The following is a 20,048-nucleotide window of genomic DNA, read 5'->3' as shown; positions in this document are numbered from 1 at the left end:
GATCAAAACAACTTTTTTTACCCTCTAATTTTATTTATTTACAATTGTATTTTTTTATTTTTTTTATACTTATTTTTTACTGTTTTCATTGTTACTTTGTTGTCTTAGTGATTTTTGCTCTGCCATGGCGGCTTGGCCAAATGCATCAGTTATTGTCATGCCAATCTAGCGCACATTTTCTCATACACAATCCACTGAATTGCATAAGAAAAGGGCAAAACATGACGAATAGATCAGATGCTGACAGCTTGAGCTCAGAGAGTCCAGATCCAGGAACCCCCGAGGAGAAACTCCATGAGCCTTCACGAATCCAGTCCATGTTTTCTCTGTTCTGATACTGGCCACTGGGCTGTGCGGTTTATCTGCGAGAGAGGGAGACACCTTTCTTTCTTTCTTTCTTTCGCTCGACAAAAAACTGCTGGAAAAAGCAACTGATTGACAATGTATATATATTAGCCTATTCTTTGCTGTTATATCATATTTAAATTTAAAATTAATTAAAATGAAAATAAAATGAATTAAGTGCAAACGCTTAAATCAATAAATATCATTAAATCATTACATTTACATTACAAAAAGATCATTACAATTGCTAAAGAATGATTAAATGTATATTTATAGTATTTTTTTATTTTATTTTATAGTATTTAATATTATTTCATTAAAATTTGTTCTAGTTTTTGCTTCAGCATCTCCTAAAGCAAAACGAATCCAGTCCGTGTTTTTTTCCATGTTCTCACACTCACCGCTGGGTTGTGCGGTTTGTCTGTGTTAGTGTATGTGTGTGTGTGTGTGTGTGTGTGCGTGAGAGAGAGAGAGCGCGCAGAGAGAGCAGAAAGAGAGAGGGGATTGCTACTTTCTCCCCGCTGATAGAAACACACAGCAGAAGTTGAGAGCGCGCGGCTCCGGATCTATTCTGGAGGTTTCGCTGTTCTAATCACACGCGCGTTCGTTCTGAGCGGATCCGTCGGAGAATTCTGCTATGAGCCGGATGCGACAGAAAGCCTGATTGATCATTGATGAGCGATTGAATGATTGAAACATTTGTCCACCTGCAGCTGGAGACGCCGGTGCGCTGAGCGCGTCTTGCGGGTTTTGCGCTTTTACGCATCGGCTGGATTTGCGCACAGGAGGGATGTTGAAGACACCTGTCGTGGTTTTCACTTCTTTATCGCTGCTATTGTCGCTGTCATGTGCAGGAGATGTAAAATCGCGCAGCTGCAGCGATGTGCGACAGGCGTTCACGACCAAAGGCTCCAGTCTCCATAATGTGCCACATCAGGAGATACCAGGTGAGGACGAGGTGCCACATCACAAACTCTGGCGAAAAGCGCATTTCTGCTTACATTTCAGTTAGACTCTGGCTGAGAACAGCTCGTGCTCATGCAGAAGGTTTGCCTTCAAGTCCTATTGATCATTAATGAGCTTGATCAATGCTGATTTGCGGATGATTTACATGTAATGAACGAGAAAACCTGAGCTCAATAATTCGGGGATTTGGTGACTTGATCTTTGAAAACTTTTCCCACCACAGTTGTCTTCAGTATTGAGGATGGTACTCTGGATATATAGACAGCGTGAGGTCATTTAGCAATTGCGTTCACAGAAATGCATGTTATTGAACAGATATCGAGCATAGCGTAATTTGTTTGCTTAATTGTTAAACCTATGCATCTTTGAGTATGCACGACTTGGAGAAGTTGAAAAAGTCTCAGACTTTCCCATATATACTTAAAAAGTTAAATTTTGTATTATTATTTAGACTGTCATTGCAAATCCATATACATAGTTCAAAATGAGCAATTTTGAGGCCAAACTACATTTGCATTCAGCTTAAAAAGTAAATATAATTTTGAGATCAATTTATTCAATTTTTGTAAAACATTCAGCACGTTCACATGCAGAAATCTTGTAAAATGAATACATATCCAAATCAGTTAAACCAAGATTTTCTTCAGAAAATGTTACTTAAAACCAAAAAAGAAAGACAAACAGGTAATATAGCGTCAGCCAACTTCATAGTTAATGCAAACTTTTCACCTCAAGACAAACACAATTTTGCATCATCAGACACTCACAAAAAAAAAAAAAAAGATCAGTTGTTAGTAAATCTGTGTATTATGATGCAACTCATAAACTCTTTACCCACATTGTAAGAGTTGTGCAGCTCTGCCTCCAATTAAAGCCCACTTGTGCAATATCAACAGCCCCAGTAGGTGGCCCTACTCACTCAGTAGGATGAGCCCCTGTTTAACATTGGATTTATGGAGTCCTTAAGGCCATAGTGTAGCTTTAATTCATACTCCATGCTGTGGCATAGATAGGCTTTTTTCTCTTTGTTATCTGTTGTGAAGTAATCACATTTGAGGGCTTCACCCAGTAAAAGCAGATTACTGCGGTAGGGACATAATTCAGAAGACAAGCGATTGTTTGAAAGGATAAGATAATGCAGTCATAATGTGTTTGATCCCACAGTACAGATGCATTTGGCTTAACATGACATTTGTTGCTCGTTCTGATGGCAGGCGCAGCCGGATATTGCATGGTTGTGATGATGATGTTTTGATTTTTGTGAAGTCCTTTTCAAATAAAGTAAACATGCACATTGTTTTTGGCAAAAGTTTGGTGGTGAATAATACACGAACGCCGGAATATTGGGGACTTAGAAGCACTGAAATGGACCTTTGGGATGTGTGTACAAGCAGTGTTTTGTGCATTTCTAAAATAAGATTATTTTGTCTTTTCCCTGTGGTCTCAGCTGTGAGCATGTTGTCTTATGGTTGTTCTCCAAGGGCTCAGTCCCTGTGAGCATCTAGTGTGAAGGTCTGCTGTTGATGTAGGGTGCACGTCTGTGTACAGTATATATGTATTCCTGCTGTTGTATCAGTGAGCCATAATATAATAGCATGCAATAGTGTTTGCTAGAATACATATGCAATGCAAATTCAAATCCAAATCAGTTTAGTGTTGACAAAAGCAATGGCCTTAAATTCCGTAGGGTTTTCTTGTGTATGTAACCTGAAGTTGTGGTGCTGTAAGATACTTGCTAATTCAGAGACTGCAGTAACTGTTGAACCTGTGTGTGTGTGTGTGGCGTTCAATTCGAATCAGTTTTCACTTAAAATTTACTAGTATAGTTCATACATAATTGCAAAGGAATGGGGTTACAGTAGAAAGGTGTAAACCATACTGTACTGCAGTGATCTTTATTTGCAACTTCAATATATATATATAAATATAAATATATATATACAATTTTTTTTTTTTTTTTTTTACAGTGTAGGTTAGTAAGTAAGTAATATTTATTTCTATAGCACCTTTCAAGCGCAAGTGTCACAAAGTGCTGTACAACAACAGTATACAATGAAGAAATAAAAGACATGACAATTTAAAAATTAGACAAAAGCAAGTTTAAACAAGTGAGTTTTCAGCTGCTTTTTAAAAATGTCCACTGAGTCCAAAGATCTCAGTTCCCGAGGAAGAGCATTCCACAACTTGGGAGCAACTACTTCAAATGCACAGTCTCCTTTTGTCTTTAATCTAGACCGTGGAACAACTAGCAGGAACTGATTTGAAGATCTCAGATTCCTACTAGAGTTATAGGGTTTCAACATCTCATGTATATACACAGGGGCTTGACCATTCAACGCTCTAAACACCATGACAAGAATTTTAAAATGAATTCTAAATTTGACAGGAAGCCAATGTAAATAAATTAAAATTGGGGTTACGTGAGATCTCTTTGATGACTTAGTTAAGAGTTTAGCAGCAGAATTTTGAACCACTTGTAAACGTTTGAGTGTTGAATTACTAAGACAGGTAAAAAGAGAGTTGCAGTAATCAAGGCAGGAGGAAATAAATGCATGTATAATCATTTCCAGCTCCGCTGTAGACACAACTGGCCTCAATTTTGCGATGTTTCTCAACTGATAAAAACAATTTCGAACCAAATAATTCACATGCTGATCAAGACTGAAGGCTTGCCCCATATGAACACCTAAATTACGAATGGTAGATTTAACAGAATGTGATAAAGAACCAAGACTTTCCATCACTTTTGGAAGAACACCAACAGGAGCTGAGATAAGTACTTCAGTTTTTTCAGGATTTAACTGTAGATAATGATTTGCCATCCAGACTTTAATGGAGTTTATACAATTTAAAAGAACAGACAATTTTGGGTTGGATATAAAGCCAAACAAAAAAGTTTTTTTTGACACTGATGTCTGAATGCCATTGCATTAGATACGAAATACCAAAGCAAGTGTATGTTATTTGAGTGAAAAACAGCTCATGCAATGAATGTGACGAACATGAGGAGAACTGACTTCATACATGCACCAAAAACCATTGAGCAAAAATGACTCCTGATTGGACAAAACGTCCTGCTCAAACCAGGTTTGACCACTAAGCTTAAGCTGAGGGGTTTTTGGCACATGCCAGGCTTGGAGACCGTGCGACTGATCAACTAAACCAGCTGAACAGCTTAGCTAGACTGGAAGACTGATTTAACCAGTTTCAGCTTGAAAAGATGAAATTATTATGTTACATTCACAGAAAGATGTTATTGAGCTTATATTGGGCTTCATTTGTGTGTTTAACTGTAAAACATGCATATTTTAGCATGCAGTTGGATGTTGTACTTAGATAAGTTGAAGATGTCTCAATCTTATAGACCATATCAGCTTTTATTTACAGATGATATCCATGCAAACTGCAATCACATATAGTAAATCATTATATAAATAGCTCAAAAATGAAGGAAAAAAAAGACAAAAACTACAATTGCAACATTTGTTTAAATGTAAATATAACGCAATATTCCAAAGCAAGTGCATTTTGTTTGATTGAAAAACAGCTGATGCACTTTTGTTTATAGTTAATGTGATGAATTTGAAGAGAACTGATTTCATACATGCACTAAATATCATTGAGCAAAATACACTGACAAAAAATGACTCATGATTGGACAAAACATCCTGCATAAAAAAAGTCAAAGGTGGTCTGTTGGTCTCAGCTGAGCAGCAAGATGTGTCAGCTGGTCTAATTTAGATGGTTAACATAAGGTTATGAACAAACATTCTTCCAGTACCATTAATAGACCGTTCGTTCAAAGTTATGCAGTCTTAAATAACTTTCTCAAAATGTTAGCACAAAAACAGTATTTATACATCATACATGGAAAGTTTTTTAAGACCGTTTAGTTGGATGTTCGTCTAATGTTTTAGTTTTAGTATCAGATGGTTTAGAAATCATACAAAAGTAACATTCCCATATTTTGAAAATAATGAATTGGAACGTTCCTTTAATGTTGTCTTTAAATTCACATTTTTCAAAACATTTTTTAAATACAAAAAAAAACAAAAAAACCTCCATAACTTAAAGGGAACGTTAGCGAAACAACACCAGCTGATTCCAACATATTGAGCAAAAATGTAGGGACTTTCGCACCGTGTAGTTCTGGGAACTCCGTTCTAGAAACTAGCCAGCAGGGTGGTTCCTAGAGAACCAATTTCCAACTTCTTTATTTTTACATGGCTTTCAGACCCTGCTCTGAAGAGGGGCTTCTGCACCGGAGGAACCTTTTCATAATTCTTAAGAACTATTGACAGTAGTACATGCTTTTTGGCGTATTTGCCCTGGAACTCCATTTGCAGGGAACTAAATTAGCTCCTACTTCATAGTAGGGTCTAAAACAGTTCAAGGAACTACCAGTGACGTACTGATTGGCCAAATGCATGCGGAACAGGAACTATGGAAATGTCCGTCCTGTGTGAAAGCCCCTTTTGTAAGCTGGTCTAATTTAGAGGGGGTTTCGGCACTTGAATGTGGTCGATCAACTAAACCAGCTTTGATAGGGTTGGAGACTTTTAAACAGTTTTCAGTTAGAAAAGATGAAATGATATCTAAGAAAAGCAGTAACTTATGATATTTTGTCTGCAGAGATGATGTTTGGTGTAATTATTTTATTATGTAATGCAATGACATTTACGCAGTTTTTAGTGTGATGTAAGCGATAGAATCATTTCTATCATCCAGCCATTGATACTGGTTGTGTATGCAGTTACATTAACATTCAGACATGAGCTACAGAAGTGAAATCACCCAAACATGAGCATCGACCTTTGCTGTTCAAAATCTAGATTTATAAAACAAAAACCAACAGCATTAGTTGTACTTGACGTGCATTTACACAGTTTTAGGGTAAGTTGTTGATTTCAGAGCACGCTTAATTTGAAGCAGACACGTGTGGGAATATTATATCAAAGTTTGAGACACTTAGAGCAAACTAAACACAGAGATTCAAACAAAATAAGTTAAATCACTCCCCGCTCTACACTATATCAATGTCACATCAGGCTCATGGGTGTGTGAGAACATTCCACAAAACACGGATCATACAATTCCCAAATCATGAGATTAGATTTCCCAACTCCGGCCAAAACCAAACAGACAAACCCAAAGAGAGTCAAAGAACAAACATTTAAGCTACATGATGTATTGGGAAACAGCGCTGGAAAACACACACACACACACACACACACACACACACATACTGGTAAAATAAGGCTTTGTCCTCAGATAAATCATTCGGTTGATTAATCACACATGTCTGATTGTTGCTCCTCTCATGAGCTCATTTGGGCTCTCAACGGGCTGTTGTTTGTGTGGTGAGCGTTCAACGGGTAAATCGCTGCCTGACAACACAGAGGTCATCTGGGAAGTGTTACATAGCGTTACACCAGCTTCATCACAAATAGACATTTCAAATCAACAGGATTTGCCTCATATTGTCTCTGTTCATTTCTTAATTTGAATTCATCTTCATTTTTTTTTTTTCAATAAATGTAGGCCTACCTGGGGTCACTTTTTAGCGAGACCGTTTTTACGTACCTTACTGCACGTTTTGCCGCAGTCTCAAAGAGAAATGTCCACTGAGTGGCGCTAAAACACGGGTTCAATGCGTAAATCCTGCCACGTTTTATTACGTTGATATAGGTACGTATTGCTGTGTTTTTATTATGTTGCTTCATTCAAATTCATTGCATGAATTCAAATATCCGGGGACCGTCGCTAAAAATTAATGCTCTGTGGAAATATGCCCTGATAGTGTTGACAAATGCAAAACTGATATAAAAATGGATTTGTTGATGCAACCATGCTATTTGAACTTCCTGATTTGCAGATTTGAACTGTTTTGTCCCGTAGTTACACGAGATTCGAACCAGAGCTCCTCAGTTCTCAAGTACGTCTCCGTACTCCGTGAGCTACCGAACAAACTTATCATCTATGAAAACCCATTGATCTGAAGCTGGATATGTGTGATGCTAACGTTCAAAATAATCAGTTTTCAAATCTCCCAGCATATTAATATTGTTTTGAAATCATAACATGATATTCTTCAAGTAATTGTGCGAAAATTATGCTTTATTAATCAAAACTCTGTAAATTTGTGTGAAAAGAGTTTTACTGCCTCTAGTGTTCACCGCAGTGATATGTACTTATTGGTACGTATTTCGCATCTGGCTAAAAAGTGCCCCAAAGTACGTTTATGCCATGAGACCAGGTAGTTTTTTTTTTTTTTTTTGCATTACTTTTCTACATTCTCATTCAGAGATAAAAGGGAACATTCCCATAACTTTTACTAATGTTTGTATGCAAATGTTAAGGCAAAATAATGTTTATGGAACATTCCTATAACATTATTAATATCTGATATATGTTCTCCTAAAGCTGAGAGGAAACATTCTTAGAACAATGATATTATTTGCACATTCTTAGAAATTACATTTTCATAACTGTTTCAAAATGCTAAAATGTAATGTTCCTCTAACGTTCGCATAACCAGGAAAAGTTATTTTAATATATAAAACATGCTTTAAGTTTTGAGTGAACATTCAAATGTAACATTCTCATAACATTTTCAAACTGATGAAATTGAATGTTCCTCTAACATTTGCATAACCCAGAAAAGTTCTTTAAATATTAAAAATAAAAAAGGGTTTTAGATGTTGAGGAACATTAATTCAAACATTTTAAAAACTTCTAAAATAAGTTTGATAAAATAAGTTCATAATATGCTCATAATTTACTGATGATGTTGTGTGATGCATTTGCATACTGAATTGTGATTGGTCTTCTTTCTTGCATTTATTTGCATACTGAATTGTTATTAGTCTTACCTTACTTATTTATCTATCCATTTGTTTTGCATATTAATATAAATGACAACATTTCTAACAATTTTCTCTCTTTATATTTATTTTCTACTATCTTGAAATCATGAAACAGCTTTTGCCTGTCTTGTACAGTTGCAATACAGGAATCAAATCATGACCATTGCTGCTGGTTTTAACTACCATCAAGGATTTTAGAAGTTTAGCAGTGTTTAGCAGTTTATTTGTGCTGGTTAACTCAAGATCACCAGTTTAGTTATGACAGGTAGGGGTTTTGTTGAATCGTTGATACCATGGTATTTATTTAGTGTCCAGGACTTCTGTACGTCATTTGAAGTGCAGGAGAAACATGAAAAAATGTCCAAAAACAAAGTGAAAAAGGAGCAACAATGTATTAATTTTGTGTTGTTTGGCACAATATGAATTGTTTTTGGTTGCTAAGAAACACCACAGCTTTGGGTGTCATAAGTATCACTTTGATCAGTTTTGTGTGTTTTTTTTTTTTTTTTTTTACTCACTAGTTAAACAGTGTTATAAACAATCTTTTTAGTTATAAATAATCTTTTTTTTTTTTTTTGTATGTGTGTGTGTGTTCATCAAGTTCACCACCTTTGTGGTGCTGATTCCAAAAATAGTGTCTGCTTTGCTTGAGCACATCACACTTTATCACAAAACATGATGCATTTTGTAGCATTTTTGATTTTACTTGTAAGGTTAAAACATCTTATATCATCCCTTCATCACAAGAAAAACTGCCACAAAAACAATTTCTGTCTTCACTTGAGCCTGTTACCACTATTTTGTTTAATCCTCAACCCATTTTTAAGTTGTAAATAAAACTAAGATTATTGGAGCATGTTTTACAAGAAACTACAATTTTAGTTTAGTTTTACATCACATTTCCACATTTAATTCAGTTATTTCTTTATAATTATTTGTGAAATTTACTAGCAATTTCTGAGTATTATTATTTTTTTTTGTGGGTTGGGGGGGAATGGGGGCTGTACACGATGGAAAGTTTTACTGGTATTTTTTAACTCGGCATGCACGATGCAGGGTTGTGTTATCAAATTAAAATTATATATTTCACTCAGTTTTCTAAAATAAAACAAGCATTTTCACACAGTCATGTGATGTCTATACCACGTTGTCATTATATTTCCAGAAAAAGTTAACTATGTTGTGAAATATACACAAGTTAAATACAACCCAGCTCTGGGTAAAATATGGACAAACCCAGTGATTGGGTTGTTTTGACCCAGCGGTTGGGTTACTGCCCAGAAGGTTGGGTTAAACATTTAACATTTAACCCAACTGTTGGTTGAAAACAACCCAATCATTGGGTTTGTCCATATTTTACCCAGCGCTGGGTAATTTTATAATTACTTGTGCTATGACATATGAGATGTTGACTGAACCGCCCACATCTACCACTGCCACTACTTTATTAATGCTCAAGACAGGTTGACAGATACTAAATAGACTGATTTTGCTGGAGGCAGGTTCCTCTGTCATATCATAGGCGTTTCTGGCATGTTCAGCAAGATCTTGGACACGGCTCCGTGTTTAATATCGCATCCACCTGTGTGTAGGGCAGCGCTGCTGATCCCAGCTGTCTGTTCCCTTCTCTCTGCTTCTCTCCTCACTTCTGTCTCTCTTTGTGTCTCTGCCTGTCGTCTAATCACTCTGCTTAATGAAAATCTTGGCCTCTAAATGTCAGGAGCTGGAGTGAAAGGCTTTGATCAGTGTCGCGTATGCACACAGCCTGTTTGTCCAGTGCCGGCGTATTGAACGACATCCATTTGCATTCATTATGGAACACAGACCTGCACAAACACAGAGCACTTCGCCAACATCGTGCCAGTTAGGAGGTGAACAGAGGTACAAAGAGAGAACTTGAAGGAAAATATGCTAATGTATGTGAGAAGAATGAATTATGCTGTCGTTCAATATGTCATCAGCAGCAGGTGAGGACACAGAGCGTTGCTTCAATAGATCAGAGCAATATTTGTATGATTATATATGCAAAAGAATAACATTAAACCTTGGCAAATGACAAAACATTGGTTGAAATGTAAAGATGTTAAGAAACAAAGCAATTGTGCCTTTTCTGTGATTTAAAAAAAAAAAAAAAAAATCTGAGCCATTACAATCCAATTTTTTTTTTTTTTTTTTAAGTCATACAGGTTTTCATGAGTGAGTGTGAATAAATGATGACAGCAAGATCATTTGCATCCCCAACTGTCCCTTTAAGGCCTCCACAGTTCATTATAGGAATAAGAATACAATACAGTCCAACATCTATATGTTTTCATTTGATTTCATTTGATTTTTCCTTTTCATCATCAGTGGTAATAGAGAAATCTAATATTAGCTCAGGGCCTGTATATAATATGGCAGAAAACTCTAGTCTGGCAGTTGCTTGATGTACGGACTTCTGGGAAATCCTCCTACAAGAGCCTCCAGTGATGTTCACAGAAAGAGAATATTATTTATAGATTAATGTGTTTCTATCAAAAGGCTGTTTATGTTGTTCACTAAGTTACAGACGTGATTATTATCACTCATCTAAAGGTCAAAAATGTACTCACACATCTGTAAATGCCACATGCTTCTAAAATTGGCTTTGGCAATTAAGCAAATGAAAGAGTTGCCTAGTAATTATGTTACGTTGGCTATTACTGTTACCATTACTTAATAGTAAGTTGTGCTTGTAAGTGCTATATGTTGGCTAGTAATTGTTGCTAGCACTTATGCTGCTGTTCAAGAGTTTCCTGGTATTAGTATTGGTGTTGGGGTTGGTATTTTGAAATAAATATCTCTTCTGCTCACCAAGGCTGCATATATTTGATCAAAAATACAGTAAAAATTGTGAACAATTACAACCCGAATTTCGGAAATGTTGGGATGTTTTTTAAATGTGAAAAAAATGAAAACTAAAAGAATTTCAAATCACATGAGCCAATATTTTATTCACAATAGAACATAGGTAACATAGCATGTTTAAACTGAGAAGTTTTACAATTTTATGCACAAAATTAGCTCATTTCAAATTTGATGCCTGCTACAGGTCTCAAAATAGTTGGTATGGGGGCATGTTTACCATGGTGTAGCATCTCCTCTTCTTTTCAAAACAGTTTGAAGATGTCTGGGCATCGATGTTATGAGTTTCTGGAGTTGTGATGTTGGACTTTGGTGCCATTCTTGCCTGATATAGGTTTTCAGCTTCTGAAGAGTTTGTGGTCGTCTTTGACGTATTTTTCATTTAATGATGCACAAAATGTTCTCTATAGGTGAAAGATCTGGACTGCAGGCATGTCAATTCAGCATCCGGACTCTTCTACTACGAAGCCATGCTGTTGTAATAGCTGCAGTATGTGGTTTTGCATTGTCCTGCTGAAATACACAAGAACTTCCCTGAAATAGACGTCGTCTGGAGGGGAGCGTATGTTGCTCTGAAACCTTTATATACCTTTCAGCATTCATAGTGCCTTCCAAAACATGCAAGCTGCCCGTACTGTATGCACTTATGCACCCCCATACCATCAGAGATGCTGGCTTTTGAACTGAACGCTGATGACACGCTGGAAGGTCTCTCTCCTCTTTAGCCCGGAGGACATGGCGTCCGTGATTTCCAACAAGAATGTCAAATTTGGACTTATCTGACCATAGAACACTTTTCCACTTTGAAACAGTCCATTTTAAATGAGCCTTGGCCCACAGGACACGACGGCGCTTCTGGACCATGTTCACATATGGCTTCCATTTTGCATGATAGAGCTTTAGTTGGCATCTGCAGATGTCACAGTGGATTGTGTCTACTGACAGTGGTTTCTGGAAGTATTCCTGGGCCCATTTAGTAATGTCAATGACAGAATCATGCCGGTGAGTGATGCAGTGTCGTCTGAGGGCCCGGAGACCACGGGAATCCAACAAAGGTCTTCGGCCTTGTCCCTTACGCACAGAGATGTCTCCAGTTTCTCTAAATCTTTTGATGATGTTATGCACTGTAGATGATGAGATTTGCAAAGCCTTTGCAATTTGACATTGAGGAACGTTGTTTTTAAAGTATTCCAAAATCTTTTTATGCACTCTTTCACAGACTGGAGAGCCTCTGCCCATCTTTACTTCTGAGAGACTCTGCCTCTCTAAGACATCCCTTTTATAGCTAATCATGTTACAGACCTGATGTCAATTAACTTAATTAGTTGCTAGATGTTCTCCCAGCTGAATCTTTTGAAACTTTCTTGCTTTTTGAGCCCTTTGTTGCCCCCGTGCCAAATTTTTTTAGACCTGTAGCAGGCATCAAATTTGAAATAAGCTCATTTTATGCATACAATTGTACAATTTCTCAGTTTAAACATTTATGTTATCTATGTTCTATTGTGAATAAAATATTTGCTCATGTGATTTGAAATTTTAGTTTTCATTTTTTTTTCAAATTTAAAAAACGTCCCAACATTTCCGAATTCAGGTTGTATTACAGTTTAAAATAAAAGTTTTCTATGTGAATATCTGTTAAAATTTAATTTATTGCTGTGATCAAAGTTTTTTTTTTTTCAGCATCATTACTCCAGCCTTCAGTGTTACATGATCCTTCAGAAATCATTCTAATATGCTGATTTGCTGCTTACGAAAATGTTTTGATTATTATCAGTGTTGAAAACAGTTGTGTTGCCCAGTATGTTTTGTGGAAACTGAGATGCATCTTATTTTTCAGGATTATTAAATTATTATAAAGTTCAAAAGAACAGCATTTATTTCAAACATAAATATTTTGCAACATTATAAAGGTCTTTACCATCACTTTTGACCAATTTAATGCATCCTTGATGAATAAAAATATTAATTTCTTTTAAAATAATGCTAATGATGTCAGAGTTGCTTAATGTGCAATTCACTTTACCTTTTTCTCCAAACATTGTCATTTTTGGAAAAAATAATGATTTCAAGTGAGCGCATGTGCAAATATCTGACATTTGAGACGGTAATAAACTTCAATTCAGATTCACCGTGAACCACGACAAGCGTAATTGGTTTTTCTTTACGTCTCCCAAATAATCCGAGCATAAATATGCCGCAAACGAGCTGCCGCCCCAGAGGAGAGAGGCTGTAGAAATCACTTAATTACTGCTAATTAGGAATACTAACAGGAGCGCATCAGGTGCTGTACACACAGATCCGGATTAGATGGTGTTGGTGATGTTTATCCCTTCAGAGGATGCTCCATCACACCAGCATTAATAAATTCAACATTAATAAAGCTCAAAGACATGTTTTTATTAAATGGCCAAAGCTCACCAAAAGTCAATTTACATAAGTTAATTATTTGGACAGCTTTTTCACCACAGAACGGCTGTATTTGATTAATAGCGCTTGGAAGGTGAGTTGCATTAAAGAGGCGAGCCGAACGGCGCCCTGGAGAGCGCTCAGATGCACAGGAAGTAATGAAGGCATTAATACTGTGGAAATTGACTGCTACAGGAAGTTGTAGCTCAGACATAAGGTGTTTGGAAGCGTGGGCGAGGTGAAAACCCGACGCTTTGTTTTCCCTGTCAGTCGTGAGATGCTGATAGCGTTGCTTTCTTGCCTCGCCGTCTCCCCCGGAGCAGCAAGAAAACCAACACTACATTATTCTAGCGCTGCTTGCAGGGCTTGTAGTCACTGTCAGCATCATTTGGGACTGTTGTTGTTGTTGTGGTGGTGCTGCTATATAGTTTTTTTTTCTCCAAACTTTCTGGTTTTCTTCTGCGTGTTTGTTTTTCAGCAGCCTGACTTTGTTAAACGGGATGTTCTTTGAAACAGCTTATGTCAAGGAAGACTTTCAGATCAAGCCGAGCATCATTATTACTTGTAGTAGAACTTAAGGGATTTAAACAAACCTTTAGAACTTATGTGCTTCTTAAGACAGTGTGCTTTTACTTTTTCTTTAAGGCATATAACATAGTAAGACATAAATAAGTAAGTAAGTAACTAACAAACTAATATATCTATCTATCTATCTATCTATCTATCTATATGCTTGCACGTCCTGATATTGCCGAGTGCGACGTGTTCCTGGGTCAACATATTTTGTTGACCCTGGAACAACATTTTAATCCAAAAATATAATCTTAACCATATTCCTACACCGAACCTTACCCATGAGTAATCCCTAAAATCAGAGGAACTGATAGATGAATTACACTGATGTACAGGCACCAAACACTGATTGTAATCCTAAACTTTACAAAAATTATAAACTGGTTCTTGAAATCTGATTGGTTAATCGCAATGCTGTTCCAGGGTCAACAAAGATGTTGACCCAGGAACACGTCACACTTGGCTATATGCTTGGTATTAAAAAAGTCTATAGTGTTGGTGAGTTTTTGATAAAGGCCGGTTTAATTTCTGAACACAGAGCATCACATTAATCAAATGGGTTTAAAGTGCAGCTATGCCATCTAAAGCATGTGCTACTTGGCTTTTAAATGCAGATTTGTTCAAGCTACGTTTTATAGCCGCTTTGCTGCACAATCTTGCCAACTCACATTTTTGGGGAATTTATGGAAGTCTCACCTTAGCCGACCCGTGTGCCTCCTTTAATGATGCTGGCCTGCAGTGAATCACTTATTGTTTAATTTTTATTCAGAATTGGTTGTCTGCAGTGTTGAACTTTGAAACTGTACTTTGCCAAGCTGAAAGGTTTGTGATATTTAGTAGCATTTACCTGGCACAAAAAAGATCCTAAAAATACACCCTTGATAGAGAAAGAGCCTGTTACATGAGAGATGCACATGCACATATGAAAAAGAAAAAAAAAAAAGAAGAAAAAAATAATTTTCTACTTGGCAGTAGGCATTAATGAGTGGGCTTGTCAAAACAAATCTATCTAGGTATCTAGTATCTTCCAACAACGTGGATGCTCCAAGGAATATCATCTTGGAAGAAGATCTGCATCACCATAGTTAGAGTAGTTCCTACAGTTGCAGCTTGTGGCAAAGCATATCTGATGTTTACTTCACCTAATTATATAATGCTATTATGTAAAACTATGCCACTTATTTGGTAAATTAATTAATAATGACACAATTTTGACAAAATCATTATATTCATTCATTCATACATATTCATTTATTGTGCATTAATATTTTTCTAATTTATGTTTATATATTTATTTTACATTTTTATCATTGAAACACTATTATTTGTATATTTTTCATATTTTATTTATTTGTTTTTTGTTTGTTTGTTTGTTTATTAATAATGTGCTGCAAAATAATAGTACTTGGTAATGGGATTCTGCATTAGTATATTTTTTTATGTTCATAGATTCATTCATATGTGTATATCAGTGATTTTGAACCACTGAGTTACTATTATAGTTTTTTTTTTAATGTTTTATTTGATTTTATTCCAGTTAATGCATATTTTATTGTAAATAACATTTTTAATTGTTTTAGTTTGTTAACTATAACCCTGGTGTATGTGTGTGTGTGTGTGTGTGTGTGTGTATCATTTTTTATTTTTTCATATTTCTATTGTTGTCTTTTAAATGCCTCTCATTTCAGTTGATTGCTGGCAACCTGATATGATTAATGGTATTGGTATTTACATTTTGCATATTTCTCTTATTGCATGTTAAATGCTTGTCATTTCAGTTGATTACAGTGATCGTCATATAATTAGGTGTATTAGTTTTACATCTCACTTCTCCATGGCAAGACAAGTTAAAAGTGAAGAAGTACACACTCTCCCCGATCTATTTTATATTCTCGTCTGCTTTATCAAAAGCAATGCTACGGTTAAAAATAAGACTGGGCCTCTTAAAGACTGTGGCTGACAGTGTAGAGCGTCTGTGAAGAAATCCAGAGAAACCTGTGAGCGTTTTCAAGTCTGACAGCGATGGCTCAGAAAAACAATGGAGAGATGCAGCGAGACGGACTGACAGCGGAGCGCTGCTTCATAGCGAGCTGCTCCTCTAGTGCTCCTCTGCTCGGCCAAATCAGCTGTCAGCCACTACATTACACGCCAGTCAGTCTCTCAGTAAGGCCTGGCCTCCAAACACACCTGTGTGAGTATGTGTGTGTGTGATACAGAGCGTGATGCTGAACACCGTCAGTCCATGGGACGCTCTTATAGGGGCTTCCAAAAGGATCTGGAAACTTCAAATGCATGAAGGTCTTTAAATAATAGAAAACAAAAAGTGCAATTAATTATAAAGATAGACATAGGTATTCTTTCCAAGCCCTTAAATCACCAGCTGATTAAGTGCATGGTGAAGAAAAGTGAAGAGATCCTGTAGCATTTTTTTGTGTTTTGTTATATAATACTTTGACTTTCATACAGTGTCACTAACTCTACCATTTAAAAGTTCAGGGTCAGTGAAAGAAATTAATGCTTTTATTATGCAAGGACACTTTAAACTGATCAAAAGTAGGTGTGAATACATTTGTAATGTGAAAAAAAAAAAAAAAATCTATTTTTATTCTAATTCTATTTCCACAAAAATATTCAGCAGCAAAACTATTTTAACATCGATAATAATAATAATAATAATAAAAATGATTTCTGAAGGATCATGTGACACTGAAGACTGGAGTAATGATGCTGAAAATTCAGATTTTGATCACAGGAATAAATTACATTTTAACATATATTCACATAGAAAACAGCTATTTTAAATTTTATTTTTTATCAAAAAATTCAGCCTGGGTGAGCAGAAGAGACGTTTTTCAAAAACTTGTAAAAAAATCTTACCAACCCCACAGTTTTGAACAGTAATGTCTAATAAAAGTATTGCAGTGTGTAAAGTTGACATAGTATATAATTTTACTGTTATTTACTATAAATTTACTCTAATATTTTCATTATTCAAAATATTGAAGGAATCATGTGGCTGCATTTGAAATGAATGTGCAGCATATTTGCACAGAAATATCATAAAACCAAAACATGATTTTAATCAACCTTTTGCCTTCATTATTTAATGTAAAATAAAATTTAATACAGAAACATACAGAGTACAAAAAATTCCATTTATTTTTTTAAAATGACTTATAATGAATTTACATGTTGCTCTAAATATGAAAACACACAAGCAAAAGCTCAGGGGGCTGTTTCGTAAAACAAGTTTACCAAATAAGCCAGGCTTATTTCAGTTAGCCTGACTAATTTTGAACCAAATCAACTGACGATAAGTCAGACTAACTGAAATAAACCTGGCTTATTTGGTAAACTTGTTTTATGAAACAGCCTTGAGTTTAATGATTTAAATCCAGTAGATCAATTCTATACAGGCAGCCTCTTGGGAGTCCTTGAAAATGGTGCTCATCAGGACCCCAAACAGAAAAGTATAAAGGCATTTTCAAGCTGGTAAAAGCTAAAAGAGCTTTAATGTCCTACAGCTATCTGAAGTTGTGATGTTTGTGTGTTGTTCTTGTGACGCCTCTTCAGCTTTAATGAGTAAAGCTTCAGGCCTGTATTGGAATCTATCCGAAACATTGTGTGAATGTGCTTATGATTTACTGTGCGTGTGATCGAGAAACTGCATGGAATGTCTGCAGTTTTAAAAATGCATTTGTCACACAGAAGGAACATTTAAATAAAATTGTGAGGCAAAAGTTATTTAAAAACTTGGAAAATGTGCGAAATTAATTTCTCTATTATGCTGCTGTGCCTGCTCCATTTCAAACGCAGCCATGTGATTCAGTATCATTACAGTTGTGTTTTATTTCCCTTCAGTGAACTGGTTTGATTTGATCAGTCAGAGAAGCTGTGTTGTGCATAAATGAATGTGTTGTCTGTAATGGATGCCAGTAGGCCTAAATTAAAATGTGATTCTCAGTTTATTTGAGGCCTGATTTCTGCTCTACCTGTACATTGTGTGCATCTAAAGCCACGCGACCTCTGCATCTGCTGTTGTTGTTGAGATACTAAATACAGGATTATATTATATTATATTATATTATATTATATAGTCTTATAATGATGGCTTTCAATCTGATATCACAATTTCAGCATTTTGCCATAAGGTCCTATTAGTTAACGATAGTCAAAGCATTAACTAATGCATTTGTTAAGCTGTTTAATCTTTGTTAACATTAGTTAATAAAAATACATCTGTTCATTGTTAGCTCAGTTATCTCAGGTCCATTAAATAACATTAACTGATACTCAGGATTTTAATAATGTATTAGTAAGTGTTGATGTTAACCGGAAGATTAATAAATGCTTGTATTTTCATTGTTACTTCATGTTAACTACGCTTGACTATTTTCACTCTGAAATTGGTGGTAATTTTCACAAACAATTACAAAGAAATGTCAATTAACACCTATATTAAACGTGATGTTTTGAAATATGAAAATAGTACTTTCTTGTAAAGCAAGATAACACTTTTTTTTTTGTGTTATCAAACATTACAGTATTAAATGCAAAATTACACTTTGTGGCTAATTAAAAAAAAAAAAAACATTAAAATTGACATTAACTAAGAGTAATAAATGCTTGCGTTTTATGAAATGAAAGGATTTTATTTTGGAAATGATTGACATTTATTGAAAAAAATGCTGTAGAACAATTTTACTCTGAAATAGCTAGTAAATTATTATTATTATTATTTTTAATTTATGTGTTTATTTTTATTGTTTAGCTATAGTATTTATGATTTATAATATAAAAGTAATTTAATATATAAATAATATAATAAAAATTGTAATTGATATAATATAATATTTTTTCTTGTATTCCCTTTCTCTTTATCTGTCATTTGTTCAAGACTTTAATTAGTTTGAATTAACGTTAACTACTGTAAGACTAGTAAATGGTTATCTTTTTTAATAAATGAAAGTATTTTATTTAAAACATTTGAAATTTATTGAAACAATGGTGTAGAAATTGCTAGTAAATGTACAAATAAGCAAGTAAAATAAATTTTAAAGTAGAAAATTGTGCATTGAAATTAACGTTAATTAAGATGAATAAATGCTTGTATTTTCGTGAAGTGAACGCATTTTCATTGTTATATGCGTCGATATATCGCAGGCCACCTGTTGAGTATTTTCGCTGTGATTTATTATTTATTTGTCGTTCTCTCTGATGTAATTGTGTACAGTGTGTGTATATTTAGGTTCAGTACATGTACCAGAGGTATTAGTGCAATAAAAACAAGCACTACTGAAGTCCGTTTTAGGTGTGCTGGAGGTACAGAGGTGTCTAATTAGGCAGTGGGGGATTTCAAGTGATTGCAGAATAGCTTTGTATAGCGGTGCTGGCGGTGGAGAGCGTGTAGGAAAGCGCTGTGAAGGGAAGATGTTCCTCAGAGACTCGCCGCTCACGAGACTTCATTAAAGTAGCTCGGGGCTGTCGCTGGCGATTTGTTCACAACAAGTGCTGTCTGCATTTAACCAGACTGTGACGGCCACGACTGCCTGGGCTAAATACAGCTCCCATGATGTTAAGATTACTGTTTTGTGGCTTTAAATGTTGATGCTCTTACACTGAAACAAGGGGTATTGGATTTACTTGCAGACAGCTTTCACTCAGAAATTGCTAGTAAATTTCACAAATGAATTACAACGCATTGAATCAAATGTGAAAGTTTGAAGTCAAAAGACTGAAATAGTGTATCATTATAAAACACGCCAATAATCTTGAATGTTTTATTTACAACAACTTCTTTTGGCAGATCTTTTAACATCTTTTTAGCATCTTTAACTTGCTATAAATATTGTTGATGTTCTCTATTATAGAGTTGGAAGTGGCAAAGAGCCATGCATGGAGTTGCGTCGTCATTTTTGGCTGTTCCTGTTTTAGTTACATGATAAATCAAAGCTACTGAATGGTCAGTTTTGTCAAGAAATGCAATCAATAAATGTTGTTTTGTGGTGT

General features: G+C 35.4%; 1 protein-coding gene across 1 annotated transcript in view; it reads left to right on the top strand.

Moving 5' to 3' along the window:
• Window positions 1-812: 812 nt before the first annotated feature.
• The window catches only part of gpc6a (glypican 6a), a 228,894-nt gene continuing 209,658 nt past the window's right edge, over window positions 813-20,048 (top strand). Inside the window, exon 1 of the mRNA XM_058789995.1 lies at window positions 813-1,292. Within this exon, the coding sequence (XP_058645978.1) occupies window positions 1,136-1,292 (157 nt within the window). The 5' untranslated portion in view covers window positions 813-1,135. The remainder of the gene's footprint in view (window positions 1,293-20,048) is intronic.

The sequence above is a fragment of the Onychostoma macrolepis genome, chromosome 01, assembly GCF_012432095.1.
Source record: "Onychostoma macrolepis isolate SWU-2019 chromosome 01, ASM1243209v1, whole genome shotgun sequence".
In the NCBI taxonomy this organism is placed as follows: Eukaryota; Metazoa; Chordata; class Actinopteri; order Cypriniformes; family Cyprinidae; genus Onychostoma; species Onychostoma macrolepis.
Note: the sequence above shows the minus strand (reverse complement) of the source record. Positions and strands in the feature narration are given on the sequence as shown.